This window comes from Clarias gariepinus, chromosome 2, assembly GCF_024256425.1.
Source record: "Clarias gariepinus isolate MV-2021 ecotype Netherlands chromosome 2, CGAR_prim_01v2, whole genome shotgun sequence".
NCBI lineage: Eukaryota > Metazoa > Chordata > Actinopteri > Siluriformes > Clariidae > Clarias > Clarias gariepinus.
In genome coordinates, this window is record NC_071101.1 from 41986993 (window position 1) to 42003449 (window position 16457).

The 16457-nt window shown below is 41.4% G+C and overlaps 1 protein-coding gene across 4 annotated transcripts in view; it reads right to left on the reverse strand.

Annotated features, from left to right (window-relative positions):
- Positions 1–1542: 1542 nt before the first annotated feature.
- The window catches only part of epha7 (eph receptor A7), a 67150-nt gene continuing 52235 nt past the window's right edge, over positions 1543–16457 (reverse strand). Inside the window, exons 7-17 of one of the 4 annotated variants that reach the window (XM_053476092.1) lie at positions 15574–15748; positions 13777–13885; positions 12980–13035; positions 10172–10285; positions 9689–9874; positions 8464–8525; positions 8123–8332; positions 7702–7851; positions 5740–5933; positions 4983–5138; positions 1543–4516 (exon numbers count right to left, since the gene is read on the reverse strand). In XM_053476092.1, coding sequence (XP_053332067.1) covers positions 4402–4516; positions 4983–5138; positions 5740–5933; positions 7702–7851; positions 8123–8332; positions 8464–8525; positions 9689–9874; positions 10172–10285; positions 12980–13035; positions 13777–13885; positions 15574–15748 — 1527 coding nt within the window. In that variant the 3' untranslated portion in view covers positions 1543–4401. Of the gene's footprint in view, positions 4517–4982; positions 5139–5739; positions 5934–7701; positions 7918–8122; positions 8333–8463; positions 8526–9688; positions 9875–10171; positions 10298–12979; positions 13036–13776; positions 13886–15573; positions 15749–16457 lie in introns of all 4 variants that reach the window. The other 3 variants (XM_053476078.1, XM_053476085.1, XM_053476071.1) reach the window with 3 other exon arrangements.

Genomic DNA, 16457 nt, shown 5'->3' on the forward strand with positions numbered 1-16457 from the left:
TTATCGGCGCCCGGCACAAACCGGCCGTCTATCAGCGAGCATTATTATGGCCGTGGAATCGGTTACACACTTTTGTTTGCATCAGAGCAGGTAAAAGTGGCTCGGGTTATTTCGCTGCAGAGAGGATTTAAAGAGGATTAAGTGTGGATGAGAGACACAGTGATGTTTCGAAAGTGCTAACAAAAAAACCGTAAAATGATAAACTGGATATTTTACAAGCAATGTGTCCGTTACATACAGTACATACTTCCAAACGGCTCTTTAAAGTTGATTCACAACCGTGTACTGTATTTACTTTTTGTAGACGTTGGCAATGCTTGTTGCAGAATTTAATCAAAGTGCTGTTTTTCAACCTATGGGCTCTTCCATAGCATAAACTGGATCATGGTCAGTGACATTTAATGCTGACTTCAGTAATTAACGGAGCTGTGAATCAATATAGACTGTTGATTCGATTCAATGCAACTAATGCCCACAGTCTGATTTATTTGAAGAAGCTATAGTATATTTCTTACACGTTTTCAAATATTAAAAATGACTAAAAAGTATCTAATAAACCCTAAAATGCTTGGACAAAGCAATAATCTTTTTTTCTGCAAAGGAAATTTTCTGTTCTATACTCCGTTCCAGTAGGTGTCAGTATTGCACCAACAGTGCATAAATACCCAAAGAAGAAGCATAAAAAAAATTTACTCAAAAAAAAAAAAATTGTGAAAGATGCAAGCTATTTGTATTCACTGCAATATGTTCTAATATACCAAAGCCTATTATATACAATTTTTTAAATTAATTAAACGATTCTTTCTTCGTCTTTCTAAACGGCACATAAGCGTCCTCTTAAACTTGTTTCATTCCCAGGACCACGTGTGTATCTTTCAAATCCTCCGCCCTTTCCCCTTCAGTTACATTCTATTTGCATAGCTGAGCAACGTGAAGTTTTTCAGGCATTCTCTGTTCAGCTATAGTGAGACCGAGCTTCAGATAAAACGTAAGTAATGGCACCTCTGTAATTCTCTGTCAACCTGGATGACAGCCAGGACCTTTTTTTTTTTTTTTTTAAAAGAAATGAACACATGGCAAGTGTTTACTAAAGTGCATTCTACCCTGCTATGGAAACCTGATACGTCAAGTTAATAAAATAAATATTGTAATATTTGCAGAGATATAATCTTCATAAAGCCATTAGTGCTGCTTTGTTTAACTCTAGAGGAGACAAGGAGAGGTCTCCCAGGTTAGAGGGTTTGGATAATGTATTTTTAATGACACTGCTATCCCAAGCTTGGACTGAGAGTGTTTAAGCTTTTTATACACACACACACACACATATATATACAGTACACACATACTGTACATACTGTCGCTAAGGGATATTAATACCGCACTTTCATTTCTCACCACAGATCGGACAAGACGCGCTCGTGCACGGAGCACCATTACACCATTACACAAGCGCCGATATGAAAATAACGTTTAATAAAGACAACTTTTATCCTGGAAGCAAAACACTGAGGCTTAATAACAAATTCCAAACTCAGACATCTCTATAGAGATTGTATTATATTTCCAAAAATATATGTACAGTCTATTACAAAGGTTACAAAGCAAAAAACAAAAAAACGAAAGAAAAAAAAAATGGAACAAGAAATAATAATAATCTAGATAAAATGATTTTACAGATTTAATCGGGTGAAATACATTTTCGAACCAATGACGTTTTTCATTTTCAAACTCTCCATCCTGCCGTAGCTGTGGGGAAAAGAAAAATAAATAATAAACTGTAATAAACTGACAATTTATTTTACTGTACATTAAACCCCTAAGAGACAGGAAAAAAAATTAAAAGGAAAAAAAAAAAAACAACAACAACAAAAAAAAAACTTATTGGCCGTCTTTGGTCCTACATGAGAAATTATGTACATCCGGATGAAGGAAAAAATATTTGCAAGCGGTATAGAAAAATATAGTGCATTTTTAATGAATTCAGAGCTCACTACTGAGGAAAAGGTGTAAAAAAATTAAGGAAGGAACAAAAAAGGAAACTGTATAAATAATAAAAAAAAAATGTACAAGTTTTACAATCAGATCATATACAGTTAAAGTTTCCCTCCAACCAGACACAATCGACAGTGCTGACGTCTTTGGAATCTTCCAACAACAACAACAACAAAAAAAAGCTTGTTTTGATTTAAACTGTGGGTGGTTGAGTTAGTATTCCTAAGAAGACACACTTCAGTGCAAGATTCGACGCACCATCGCCGGCCATGTCCGAACCCGTGTCCTGCTGTCAGGCTTTAAGCAGTACAGCAGATTTGTCATTGAGGTGTCATGATGGCCTCCAATGAGGATCGATTGAACCTTGGCGTTAATCTCAAATTGGCTCTCCCTAAAGGCTGGAGGGGGCTCGGAGAGAGAGAGAGAGAGAGAGAGAGAGAGAAAAGGAGGGAGAGAGACGAGAGTAGGAAACGATGCAAGTGTTTACAATTTGCGAGGCGAAAATACGGCGCTTGCATGAGAGCCAGAGTGGTTTGTGCTGACCGAAAGCCTTTCGCATTCGATTGGAGAAGGGAGGGGGGAAAAAAGGGGTCTGGAGCCGGTCCAGTGCTGAGGCCAGCGCAATGGAGCGGGGATATGGGCATCATCTGATCCAAGAGTGTGCACACACACACACACACACACACACACATCGCCTAGGGTCAGGGTTTTCATACCAGATAGAAGATGATGTTTTTTAAGTAATGGATTTTTAAAATTAACATCTGGACTAAACATTGTAAAAACTCAACATTTTTTGAGTGTGTGTGCCTGTGTGCCCGTGTGAGTGTGTGCCAAACCTCGACCTAATAAAACAAATTTATAGCCATTTTAGTGTTGTTATTCTTCCTGTGTGTAATTTTAGAGCAGCTATAAAATCCAATAGATATTAAACATTAAACCAAACGTTAAAAAGGAAAAAGAAAAAAAAAAAAAAGGAAAAAGGGAAAATCGTGATGTGTGTGCGAAACTGGGAACGATTCCGACCCTGTCCGGCGCGCGATGGACACTGAGGCGCTTCGACCGCATGTTTGAGAAAGCGGATCCCTCTTTCTTGGAGCTCTCTAATCAAGAAGGAAGACACGCACACATATACACAAACACACACAAGTACATTCTTGTGTTATTGTTTCTTTTTTCTTTTAATCCTTCTGGTTACCCCACGGCCCAGAAAAGAAAGGAAACCCCTGTATATAAACCACACTCTTCAACATCATTTCCTTTCTGCCTGGATTAACCCGACGAGCCAAAAAAACAAACAAACAAAACAACAAAAAAAAAGATAAAAATCTACATAGCACCTTAATATCACAAAGAAGAACCATCTCGGTAATTATTGCTCTGATTGATCCGTCTCTTCCAGATTCATATATGTTTTGATTTATATATATATATGACCTCCAGTCTACATCCAATTCGTCTAGTTCCTACAACTGAGCGAGAAAAAAAAAGAAAGGAAAAAAAAAATCATCATCATCTGAAGAAGAAGTACCTCAAGTCAATAAAATATTCGCAATGAAACTTTTAGATTAAACCGTTATTATGTTAAATACTGTCGAGAGCGCTAGTTACGTGGAGACACCTCATGAAGAAAAAAAACAAAACAGGAAAATACAGGAAGTCAACGGAACGGGAAATAAAATAAGATGCTTTTAAGAATATTCGAACTTTGTAGTCAATAAGTGGTTCTGAGATCTGAGCCGTACGCTGGGCGCTCGCGAGGAATACTCCAGAAAAAAGAAGAAGAAAAACACTGCGAGGTTCCAACTCAAAGCCGAGGTTACGTCCGGATCGAGGTCCGTGCTTCTACAGCGCCGGCTTTTTTACCCTGTTGTCAGATCCACGCTTAAAAATCCAATAATGTAAAGAAAAACGGCGTTGGTAAAAAGATGTAAATGTCCCCATTGAAGCGTATCAGTTGTAAAACTCAGTAATGCATTTTATAATATTTTTTTTGTGGTTGTACTGATTGGATTTGAGCGTTAATTTGTGCATTTTTTTTGTCTGTTATATTTGTAAAAAAAATCCATATCCTAGTGAAGTCAATACCAACAATGAGCAGGGAACAAAAAGGGTTAAAAAGCGTCAAATTGCTAGAAAACGCTCGGTCTCTCCGCTGACGTTTCAGGTAGTATTCTCTCCTTCCGTTTTCCTTTCGCACGTCCGTTGATTCAGCTCTTTCGCCGGAGAAAGAACAAACAAGTCCTCGTCTCCGCAGCTTCCTGGAAGAGTCACTGATTCGAGAGAGACGATGCGTGGTTGTATTTTTTTTTTTATTAGTGTCGTTTATTTGATTGCGAGCCGATTATCGGCGCTGGATTCTAAGTCCCCGCCCCGCTCCCAGGGGGGCGGATTTCCGGCGACCGTCCGTCACACTTGGACGCCCGAGCCGTGCAGGTGCAGCATCTGCGCTCTCATAGTCTGTATACTGCTCATGACTTTCTTCTGGTGCCCCACGAGCGAGATTCCCAAACTCATCACGTCCCTGTTAATACAAACACACACACACACACACTCATTAATCACCACTGTGGAGCGTAGAAGATTCATATACTTATACATTATTTTGTTAATGGAGAAAGGACAGGAATCAAACAGCCATGTTTACAGCGATGCGACAGGCGTGGACGCAGATCAAGAAAAAAAAAAAAAAAACTAGGGATGCGAAGTGCTGCGAAATGTGTTTTTCAGACTTGCAAGCTTGCAAAACGTGCAGCACCTCATGAAAATTGCAGCGACAATAAAAGTTACTTTCCATCATGATGGAAGTGTACATGCAAAATATCTTGCCTGGTGATCCCGAAAAAAAGGTGATCTCCTTTTTGAAGTTGATTAATTTTTCAATAAATAATGAACTTTGTCCAGGTTTTCCCGAGAACGTTTAACAAGTCAAGCTTGTTACGATACCCCAAGCAGAACATTTAGGAATTACTACACGAATGGTTTCTTACTCGATAGTCATCCTCGCCACGGACTCAAGCGAGCTGTAGCCGGCTGCCGTGAAGTTGTCTTTGTACCTCTCCATCTTAATGGCTTCCAACCACTCGGCCACCGAGCGGAACGAGCTGAAGTCCGGCGGGCTCTGGTCCAGCAGTGGACTGATGGGTCTGCAAATGACAGGAAATGAACGTGATCACCATGAAACCAAAGAATGGGTTCTCCATTCGCTCTGGAGTTCACGCTACACGACGCCGCGAAAATCAACTTATTACACCTAATAACAATTCCGGTTATAATAATCATTTATCATCATTTCTGTAAAAGACAGGAAGTCGTTACTTTCTTTCCCAAAGGTAAAGCTAGCAAGAAGCCCCTGTGCTAAAAGCTCCAGCTACAGTAAATGGACTAAAGCTCCTTTCCCCTGCTGTTTCTCAGGTTATGTCCTCCTTCTCGAGCCTTGTTCCCCTCTGTAAATGGATTTGAACTGATAAATGGCACAGTGGGCGTCGGGCCGACATTACGCGATTGATTTTAAAGCCCTGGCGTTGACCATAAAGCCATGGGAGCGCTGTCGTCGTATCGATTTTCTAGGATTTATTCAAGTGGACACACTGAGCACAGGACAGACAGGGGATTGTCTGGTAAATCCAGTTACACTTAAAAAAAACAAGCTATAGCAATAACGGACAATTTCATACATCATAGTAAAGGTGCTAGGAGATCTCACAATCAGATTCTTGATAAACGTGACCTTGTGTTTGTTTTTACCTTGTACATGTCCCCACTGGCGTTTTCAACGTGCTGGGATTGCGGATCATTTTGTCCAAAATGGCGACTATCTGGTCGAATTTGGGCCGGTCGGCTCGCTCCTTCTGCCAGCAGTCCAGCATGAGCTGGTGGAGTCCTGGAGGGCAGTCCATGGGCGCTGGAAGACGGTACCCCTCCTCGATAGCCTTGATGACCTTCAAGTACATAGATACATACATTCCTTGACGTTTCTTTGGCTGTTTTGTTACTTTTGATAGCTTTATTTATATAAATAAATATAAAGAGGAGAGTTGAAGGGGATACATCTGGCACGACTTAGTATAAGAACTTTCCCTAATTAGAAGGAGCAGGAAAAAAAAAAAGAACCTTTATAAGCAATGCAGCTGAGGACGAGGCACTCGAGAACCCTTTAGTCTAGAACTTCGTCCTTTAAAACGGAGGCTTAACGAATATATATTACAACCATGTAGGGTTGTTGCAGAGTTTCAAAGAGGAGGATAAATCGGGTTGCGAACGTGAGGTTTACAGTAGCTGAGTCTAGACCTCGTGTTAAATTAGTCAACCAGACACGCAGTCTCATTTTTCAGGTGACTGAACCCTGCATGTCTGCGAGTCCCGACAACAATCCTGCGCTCACACGCCCTCGCCTTACTCAAGAAACCGTGGTATTTTTCTCTCGCTAAAGCTGCTCCTGACCTGAGTGAACTAGCTAAGTATGAGTCAACAAAACCAGGACTGGGAGCTGTTTTTCTCTCTGGCGCTGTATAATAGATGTCTGTTTACCCTCAAGTCGGCTTCATCTGCTATTCTCGTCACGTCTTTTCAGGCGAAAAAAACTTGCGGATCTACAGAGAGAGAAGTGTCAAAGCAAGTAAAGTGTTGCGGAAATGTAAATGTTGTTCCTTTCTCTCTCGCTCTCACTCTCTCTCCTTGTTCACCCAAGAGGAGCGTCCTGACAGGGCCCAGAATCCGCTGACGTTGATGTGTGTCGAGAACGCGGCGCGCCATACAGACCAATGTGGATTTTTTAAAAACGGACGGTTTACCGCAAGGGGCATTTGCACAACGTGTCTCTGCAATTACACACCATCATTAGCCCTTCTGTTAAGGAGCGGTTTTCTTCTCCGAGGACGTACACGCGCTGGTGTAATTTTGACACTGATTGTCTAACAGGGCCCACGAACAGCGATGGATTAAAAAAATAATGATGATAAATAAATAAATAAACAAACAATCTCTCCCCGTTTGTTCGCATCATTATCCGGTACAAGGGAGGAATTTTAATGCTTGAGCGATGTCTGTCTCGGCGCACCTAAGTATCAACTCTGCAGAAATGAAAGCCAGAAAGGTCTCTAAATCAAATCTAGACTTGGGCAATGTCTCATGCTCTGCTAACAATACATTTTGCGTTATCACATCTCATTAGTGAGGTTAAGCATCAATCGTAAAAGGCACTCTAAATGCAAAGCGACCCGTTCTTTCTCTAAAAACCTATTTTCGGTCGATTTATGCAATCAGACGAAGATCAGCTTTAGACACAGTCTCTCTCCCTTTTTTTTTTTTTTTACATCCCAGGTGCTCGAGACAACTCGAGAGGCGAATGAAGCAGGACGCAGCGATGCATTCCGAAACCAGCTTAAATAAGTGCACTAATGAGCGAAGTACTCCTCCGATCAGATTCGGGCCAGATGCAGAGGAGGCGGAGGAGCTTGTCATCTACGCCTTGTTTTTTTTGTTTTTTTTCTGCTGGAACAGCATGAGAGGTGGAGAAAGCACAGCTCCAGACTCGATGATGAAGTACATTCATTTCGTAAATGAAGACAAATAAACTCATGCTGGGAATAAATTAGTATTACGCGCCAGGACTGTCGAATTCGTTTCGAAATTTGGGTTTGAAATTTAGCTACTGAAACAGGCAGTATTCAGAAGACAACTCGAGCGTAGAAGAAAAAAGCGACTCACGTCTTGATTGGACATGTCCCAGTACGGCCGTTCGCCGTAGGACATGACCTCCCACATGACGATGCCGTAACTCCACACGTCGCTGGCGGACGTGAATTTACGGTACTGGATGGCTTCCATGGCTGTCCACCGAACCGGGATCTTTCCACCCTGTTCAGTAAAATGCACGTCAGTGGCTGGGGTAAACATCAAATTCATTACAGCCTGCATCTTGCCCTAAAAAGAAAAGTCACGGTATTAACCCTGAGGTTCTGTTCAATGTTCATTGAGATTCAATATAAACGATTCACAAAGCACCAATTTAAAGCAGTTAAACAGCACCAAACAGAACACAAGGGTTAATCTCGCCACTGCGCTCCGGCTATCCTTTAAATCGTGTATTCTGATGGGCTGGCTTGGCTCGGTGGTTTTATCGACTCACGGTGGTAGTGTAGACGGCCTCGGGGTCATCGTCGATCACTCTGGACAAGCCGAAGTCGGACACTTTACAGACCAGGTTACTGTTGACGAGGATGTTGCGTGCCGCCAGGTCGCGATGGACGTAACCCATGTCAGACAGATAGCGCATGCCGGCGGCGATGCCACGCAGCATACCTACCAGCTGGATCACTGTGAACTGCCCATCGTGTTTCTGAGTAAAAACAATAAATATGAATATATTTATATAAATATAAAAATCCTTTGATTTAGATGATTTGTTTGAATTTGTTTAAATTAGTTCAAACAACTACACTGCGTTCACAACGCCGCCTCCGTACTCACCCTGAGGAAGGCGTCTAATGCGCCGTTCTCCATGTACTCGATGACGATCATGACCGGCTTTCCTGACAAAAAGAAGCACAAAAACTCCATTAGATGCGATTAGGAGCGCCGAAGATAAACTTCATCCACTTAGCGTGTGAACGCCGTAATGAGAGAAAATAACTCAAGCAGTGCTCTAAAAGGCAAGTTGTAGAGTGCTTTTCTTTCAGTTTAAACGCACAAAGTAGCTCATTAACAGCTACAGTCGAGTTAATAATATCTAAAAGAGCTTTAGTTATCCAGCTATGGACACGGCAGACAGTTACAGAGCAGTAGGAAGGTGAAATGCAATAAGAACGCACTGATCGATGAATATGCATGATATGCAAATTAATACGGAAACCACTCATATGCTTCTTTGGATTGTCACATTCGCAAAGACTGATTAAAAAACAAAAGTCGAAAAAACTGTTTTGTTTATAACAGGCTAAGCAGGCAGGTTTCCAAATGAAGTTAACATAATAATTTGCATAACGTGATTGGATTCTGTGACATCACATCCTATGTATATATGCATATACAGTGCTGTGAAAAAGCCCCCCCCCATCACCCCTATTCAAGAAATCACTTAAATAGATCATTTCTGCCAAAGTGAAGCACACTAAATGATCTCAAAAGGGAACACTAAGGATCTAAAGAAATTCAAAGAGAGATGAGAAACAATGTAATTGACATGTATCTGTTTGGAAATGGTTAAAAAGCCATTTCCTTGGTGACAACATGACAGCCATTATCCACAAATGGAGAACATTTGGAACAGTGCAGAACCTTCAAAGAAGTGGCTGGCCTACTAAAATTACTCCAAGAGCGCAACAATGACTCATCCAGGAGCTCATAAAAGAACCCAGAACAACATCTAAATAACTGCAGGCCTTAGTTAAGGTTAGTATTCATAATTTAACAATAAGAAAGAACAAAAATGCCATCAGTCGAACAAAAAACAGACAAACAAAAAAAACAAATACTATTTCAAAGCACTGTAAACCAGCTTTTCATGGAAATCTTGAGAGTTCAAAGCCTCCTGTCATCTACACTTTCTGTAGCTACAGATTCCTTTACCAATTTGCATACTGCACTCTGAAAGCTTGAGTGTGTTTTGTGATGTCACAACACATAGATTAATCCAAATGCGCTCCTATCTTATTTACACGTATACCTCATGGCGTTATGGTGTGTGAAAACTCACCCCTGGTGACCACGCCTTCTAGATGGACCACATTGGGATGGTCGAACTGTCCCATAATGCTCGCCTCGCACAGGAAGTCCCGTCTTTGCTTCTCGGTGTAGCCCACTTTTAGAGTTTTGATGGCGACAGGGACATCCCGCTTGCCAGGAAGCTTCAGGCGACCGCTGCACACCTCGCCAAACTCCCCTAACACACACAAATGCACATACACATGAACATATACGCACAGTATCATGTGTGCATGGAGCGAAAAGCAGCAGTAGCAATCCATCAAACGAAGATGACGCATCCTTGCACATTCTCTCCTGAGGAGATATATTAATTACGCTAGGATTTCACCCACTGCCCTGCAACCCTCACTTCCCACAAAGCAGCTATTAATAATCAGGAGAGAGAAATGCAGCAAAGGGTTGTTAAAGGAATAAATATTTGGCTTGCACTGTATCTATGTGTGTGGGGGTGTTTGAGGAAACGAAATCTCACCTGCACCGATCACTCTTTCGATCTTAATGCATGAGGCGTCCAGCTCCTTGGCGAACTGATGCACGGCCCTGTTGGGGTCTTCATAGGTTTCAGGGTCGATGTATGTTTTGGTGCCTGGAAATTTAACTGCAGAAGGGTAAGAGGATTACTGTTACGATTAAATACGCAAACCCGGCAAGATCGGCGAAGCCAGCTAGCTACAGTAAAACCAGAGCCAAGGGTCAGGTCTTGCTAATAAAACCATTTCTTGCCTAAATGGAGCTACAGTGCAGAAACCTGGAGACATATGGAGCTGTCGCTCAACAGCTAATGGCTTTCGTGAAACTGGTTCGTTGCTTGTATTCCGCGAGACATGGCTCAGATTAGAGTCTGACGTTGCAGTACACAGGAAATGAATTATCCTTGGTTTAAACACTAGCCATTTTTTTGCTCATGCTGCTTTGAAGAAAATGAAAGAAAACCCAAGCAATGATGACTTTTCTTTAAAAAAAACAAAAAAAAAAACACTAAGTTAAAGGACACCGATATATATTCGCGCTAAACATACATAATGACACGAAGTTTAATTTGCTTTTGCATCTTACAGCTACATTTTAGATTCCTGTTGACCCACATAATTAAGCCAGCTAATGACGCATATACATAACTCTTTACCAAATTAATGCCCAGCGTGTTTCCTCCCTCTCAGCCTTGCTAATTACAAGCCTACCTGTCAGCTTCCATACGCCGGGCCATTTAATGAGACTGGTTCAGACACTATCGGGGAACAAGCAAGAATCAGCTAAAATCACTAACAAGTAATTAAAGTATTAATTTAAACAAATCTGCAAAACAGATGTCGCGTTGCCTCTGCTAGTCAACATGGCGACCTAGTGCAGCTGATGTTCCCTGTCCTCCTGTAATCGCATAGTCTAGCCAAGCTGTCTGCGATGCTTTTATGACGAGTCTTACTGATGATGCTTACTGCGATGCTTTTATGACGTGTCACCTCAGAGTGCAAGGGCAGCTCTTCTTTATTCTTTTTCTTTCTTCTTCTTTTTTTTTTTGCTAAAAAAGATGCTTGGCAGGTCCTCAGCATGCACATGGTGCGCTAGCAAGCACCACTAGTCACGTTGCACGCCAGGGAGCTAGCGCTGCCACCTTGACCCTTTGTTTCCAAATCAGCAGTTTGCCTACAGCGCATTGTTAGCGTAGCTTGTCTGGGGAGGCCGGCGGCGCGGGCTTCTCTAGGGGCTTCATTAGCCAGTGCTGAGGGATAGTGGCTCGTTGGGTGAACAGGGCCTTAGCATCCAAGGCAGCACTATGCTAAGACAGGATTGTAATATCTTAGTCTGACAGCAGAGATGCTAGCATTGAAGTGTTCAGGACAAGACTGCTCTCTTTTCTTTTTTTTTGTTCTGAGCTGTTTTTTTTATTTATCTGAGCCGACTAAACATCATAACATGACTCAAAATAACTTTCAGCATCAGTTCATGAATGCTAGCCTTCAAGTGGCACTATTTATTGTAAGTTTCAGAAAAACAAAAGATCATGCAAGACGACATACAGTAAGAACCTATGACATAAGAAGCACCCTAACTGAAAAGCTAATATTAATGCTAAAATTTTAAGAAATTTTTGTCGCCATTACGTTGACATGAATGGGGACATCGGCTCTCTTGTTCTTAGGAAACTTTGGTACTAGAGTGTTATTTTTTTATGTTTGAGAGAGGAGACCCGAGTCCGAGACCCGAGAGATATGAGTTTTATGGGGGTATGACCAAATTTTAGAGCAAATTAGCAGTTTATTACTTTTTTTGCTGACTCACTGTCGCTACACTGTAAAACCCCATTCATTGTCAATAGAGTGAGTTCCAGACATTAAAGGGGTAATTAATTCATTTATATATATTTATAATTTAATTCTTTTATTATTTAATACTACATGTTTTTTTTTTTACTTTTTTTCCCCCCAATTTTTTTCGAGCCATTCTCGGACCAGAAACGAGTGAGCTACAGTACAGTAGGTCTGTGAAAGCAAAGGGCTAAATAATACTGAAGCTAAAATGCTGGTAACCTACAGTACAGTGCTCTGACAGGAAAGAGGCGCTTATGCTAATGTCCTGAGGAAAGTATGCTAATTCTGATGCTACCCCCCCCCCCCCCGAACTTTTTAAATAATTAAGTAATTTATGACCAAACTTGCTAAAAAAACAAAAAACAAAAAACAACCCAGTTTGTGATGTTTTAGCAAGAGTTAGCAAGTTTGCAACTGTAGAGACTCAGCTCTGACAGAAACAACAGAAGATGCTAATACCAGAAGATGCTAAGATGCTAATATCCATCGATGTTTGGATAAGAAAAAACATTTTAGAACTATCTGGCACAAACAAAAATGAATAAATAAAGTCTTATTAAAATCCTTGTGAATTAAAAGGAAAAGATGCTAACACCAATGAGTAACCAAAGAAGGTTGAAACTCACTAATATTTGTGGCAAAGGATCAAACATTTGAAAGGGTAAGAACTGAAGAGATGCTAATTTTAATCCTTAAATATTGAGATTTTTTGTTTAGTGACGATTTATAAAAAAAAAAAAAAAAAAATCTTGAAAGAACACATATATTAGCCATGACAATGAAGAGGAAACATGCTAGCAACATAAACCAAAACGCACAGTTTTTTTTCTACTTGATTAACTCTTAAATTTCTAAGAAAAATATTTATTCATTTAACATTATTTAATTAGTACAGTGATTTTATTTTTTTATTTAAATCTGAGAATGTGTACAGTATGTGTACAGTCATGCTAGCAAAACATGATACTCACATTGGAAGTAAAGCTCTTCATCTCCTTCCTGGTCTGCCTTACTGTACCCACAATGCCTTTAAAAGAGATAGAGAGAGAGATAGAGAGAGAGAGAAAGAGAGAGAGAAAGAGGTGTAAACAGGTTGTACTAGAGTGCAACTAATACACCTAACTACTGAAACTGGAGACTCCTTCCAAATCTATTATGTCCTCACAGAAAACTTTATATTAACACTGTCACATTTTTTGTTCTTAAGTAATTTTATATTTGTTTTTTTATTAAACATTTTTAAGTTTAGAGACCCTATATACTGTAATAGAAATATTTCTTTTTAATCAGATTTGAGAACTGTTATAATATGCAACTTGGGCCTTTAAACACAAAGATGCTAAGAAAGCAGCAAAGCATTCAGCCACACACAGGCATGCTTACAAGTGATGGGGGAGGATGAACGAAACGTGCACACACAGACACACACACACAGACACATATGTGTGTACGCACATTCATGTGCCGTCAAAAAGAAACAAAGTGGACTTTCATCCTTTTCCAAGAGCGTCCTTCCTTTCCATTATATCCAAAACATGCAAAAAAAAAAAAAAAAAAAGGAGCGCACTGTCGTTCCTGGCATGGACACTGGTGACACAAGTGGCATGCTGATGGGTAAGCAATCAGCTCGGGGGAGGGAAGTATGTTTGTGTGTGTGTGGAAGAGTCCACCGTGACGCCGATGAGAGACAGGAAACAAAAGGCAAGCACGTGCCCGAGCGGAGGAGACTCACAGGAGCGGCGAGTCAACGGGGGCCGCGAGAGCGTACCTTCTCCCGATGATGAAGCCGAACACCATGAACACCAGGATGATGGTGCCGGCTACCGCCACCACGGCGATGATGATGACCGGGTTCTGCTCGCTCGAAACAATTGTGGCTGTCACAAACAGAATATAAAAAGAAGGAGAACTTGTTACACAGCGACACATACTGTATGTATGTACAGTACATACTGTATACCTTAACCCCACCCTTTACCCTTTACCCAAGTACCAGTACTGTCATGCTTGCTGGATGAATAAATGTGAACATTTCCAACTAATTTTGGGCACTCCAAAAGATTTAGGCTCATTCAGTCATTCAGTAGGTAAGCATTAGACCCGAGCGTAACCCGCTTTTTTTTCCTTCCCCGGCTTCTCCATGTTCTATTTTGGGGGTGCTCTCCGAGTGCACGGTTCTACCGTTTCTGAAAATGGGCTTAATAGTTCCCAGCGGGAAACGTGGTGCCCTTCATTTGAAACAATGACACATTCAGGTTGGAGCGTTTCACGTTCGGACCGCTTCTCCGCCACTAAAAGAGCACTCGCATTGACAGAGTGCTGAGGGAACAGGATATGCAGCTCCGGCCTCAATAAATTATACAGCGAGACAGCGGTATTTAAAGAGCACGTCATGGCGGGGATTTTGACAGGGCGTTCGTAATTTTTACTTGCGAAGGGGGTTACTGTGGAGTCGCATGGTCCTGCTCTGATAACGGCTTCGAGAAGCAAAGAAACGCAGAAAGCATTGACAGTAATATTTCAATATTAATAAATAAAAACAGCTTGCTTTGATATTCTGTACTTATAAACTCATAATATTACTAATAAACATGCTTACAAAAGTTCAACATGTCACAGCAAAAGATTCCTGGAGGTGTGGTCAAGCCCTGGCCAGGGGTAGGAGGCGTGTATAACCAGCAGGTAATAGATAAATAGCTGCAGCTGTCTGTGATAAATGAAAAATTGTACTTATAGACTTTTCTGTCTCCGCGAGAGCTTTTGACCCATACGCGGGAGCCGTTGCCGGTAAGTTGGCAAGCGCCTCGTCTGTGAACGAACCGAAGACAACGAAAAACGGAAAGGTGCGTGGGCTGTTTTTGTTTTGGCTCGCTTTAAAAAAAGCACTTTACCTTGCCAAGTAAGCAGTCAAAGGTAAGTTGGAATAAAAATAAATAAGGTTCTCTAAAATCTGTGTATAGGGCTTTAAATATCTAGTTTCTGGGTTATTTATATTTATTCACTGTATATATACACACACCGATCAGTCATAATACTAACATTACCGCCAGGTAAATTGAATAACACTGATTATCCATTATATTCCAGTGACCTGATGATCAAAGGCCTATCATTGCTTGTGGTTGGGTCCCATAGAAAAGTCAACGTGGTTAAAATTGCTGAAAAAAGTTAACGATAGCAAGGATAGAAATGCACTAGAACATCCAGTGCAACAAGTTCAAGGTTGTTGATCCGGCCTCCAAACTCCCCAGATCCGAATTCAACAGAGCGTCGGTGGGATGCACCAGACAAACAAGTCAGATCCATGGAGTGTCCACCCCGCGACACAGGACACCCAAAGGATCTGCTGCAAATGTCCTGGTGCCAGCACACCCCAGAGGTCCTGTAGAGTCATGCGCCATGGAGCCAGAGCTGCTCCACTGGCACAAGGTGACACAGTAATACTGGGCTTAATGTTTGTGATCGGTGTGTATGTATCTTTTCATTTCCAGAACTATCATTTTCACTTAAGATTGAGTAACACATTTACACGTAACAGAAGGTCAACCATATCTATAATCCATACCTGCTCCCGATGACTCGTCCTTAGTGGTGACTTCGAGCCTTGGGCCGAACATGCCGTATCCGGCCGAGGTGAAGGCTCTAATCTGGAATATGTACGCCGTGCTGGGCTTCAGGTTGTTCACCGTGGCTGATGTGGACCTGGACTTGACCGTCGAGTAGATCCGATCCTTCTGGTCCTTCATGTAAAAAAAACACAAATATAATAATTTCCCTTATTTGGAAAGACACTAAGTAAAGCAAAAACCTTTTCCAGAGGAAAATCTGCTCTTGAGGGTTTTTCAATCCAAGAGCTTATTAATTTATTTATTGTTCGGATGTTGTAAGGGCATCGAAAGAACGATATGTTACTGTGGTAACTGTGAGAAAGAAAGCCGTGGAGATCAGTGCTTAGTTTACAACGGGTTCGAGTCTCGAGAGGTTTGCACATAATCTGCTTCTCTTTCTCTCGCCGCACATGTTGTTAAGTTAAAGTTAAGGACGGTCGAGGGAACGCTCGTCTCTAATTTTCCAACCACAGCCCCGGATCTGCCCAGGAAACAGACTGATCGTTAAACGTCGCTTGCTTTTTAAAGGACGTTTTAAAGCCTTTGTGTTAGCTCTTAGGTAAACATGGTACTGTACAGTATATGAGCATCGCTTACAGGAATGGCTTGAAATGACAATACAAATGACGTTAATGTACGTGAATTCGTTAGTGCTGTGTGACGTCATGCACATTCATGTACATGGCTCGGCTGTTTGTAAAACAGCAGTGTGTCTGGGAACAAGCTGTGTGGAGTGTAATGAGAGCTTTGCAGCCTCCGGTACAGTGTGTGTCACCTTTCTGTGTGTGGTTATATTTTCTAGCAAGGAAAAGTCTTCTGGCTAATTCAGCTCTCCCGAGTG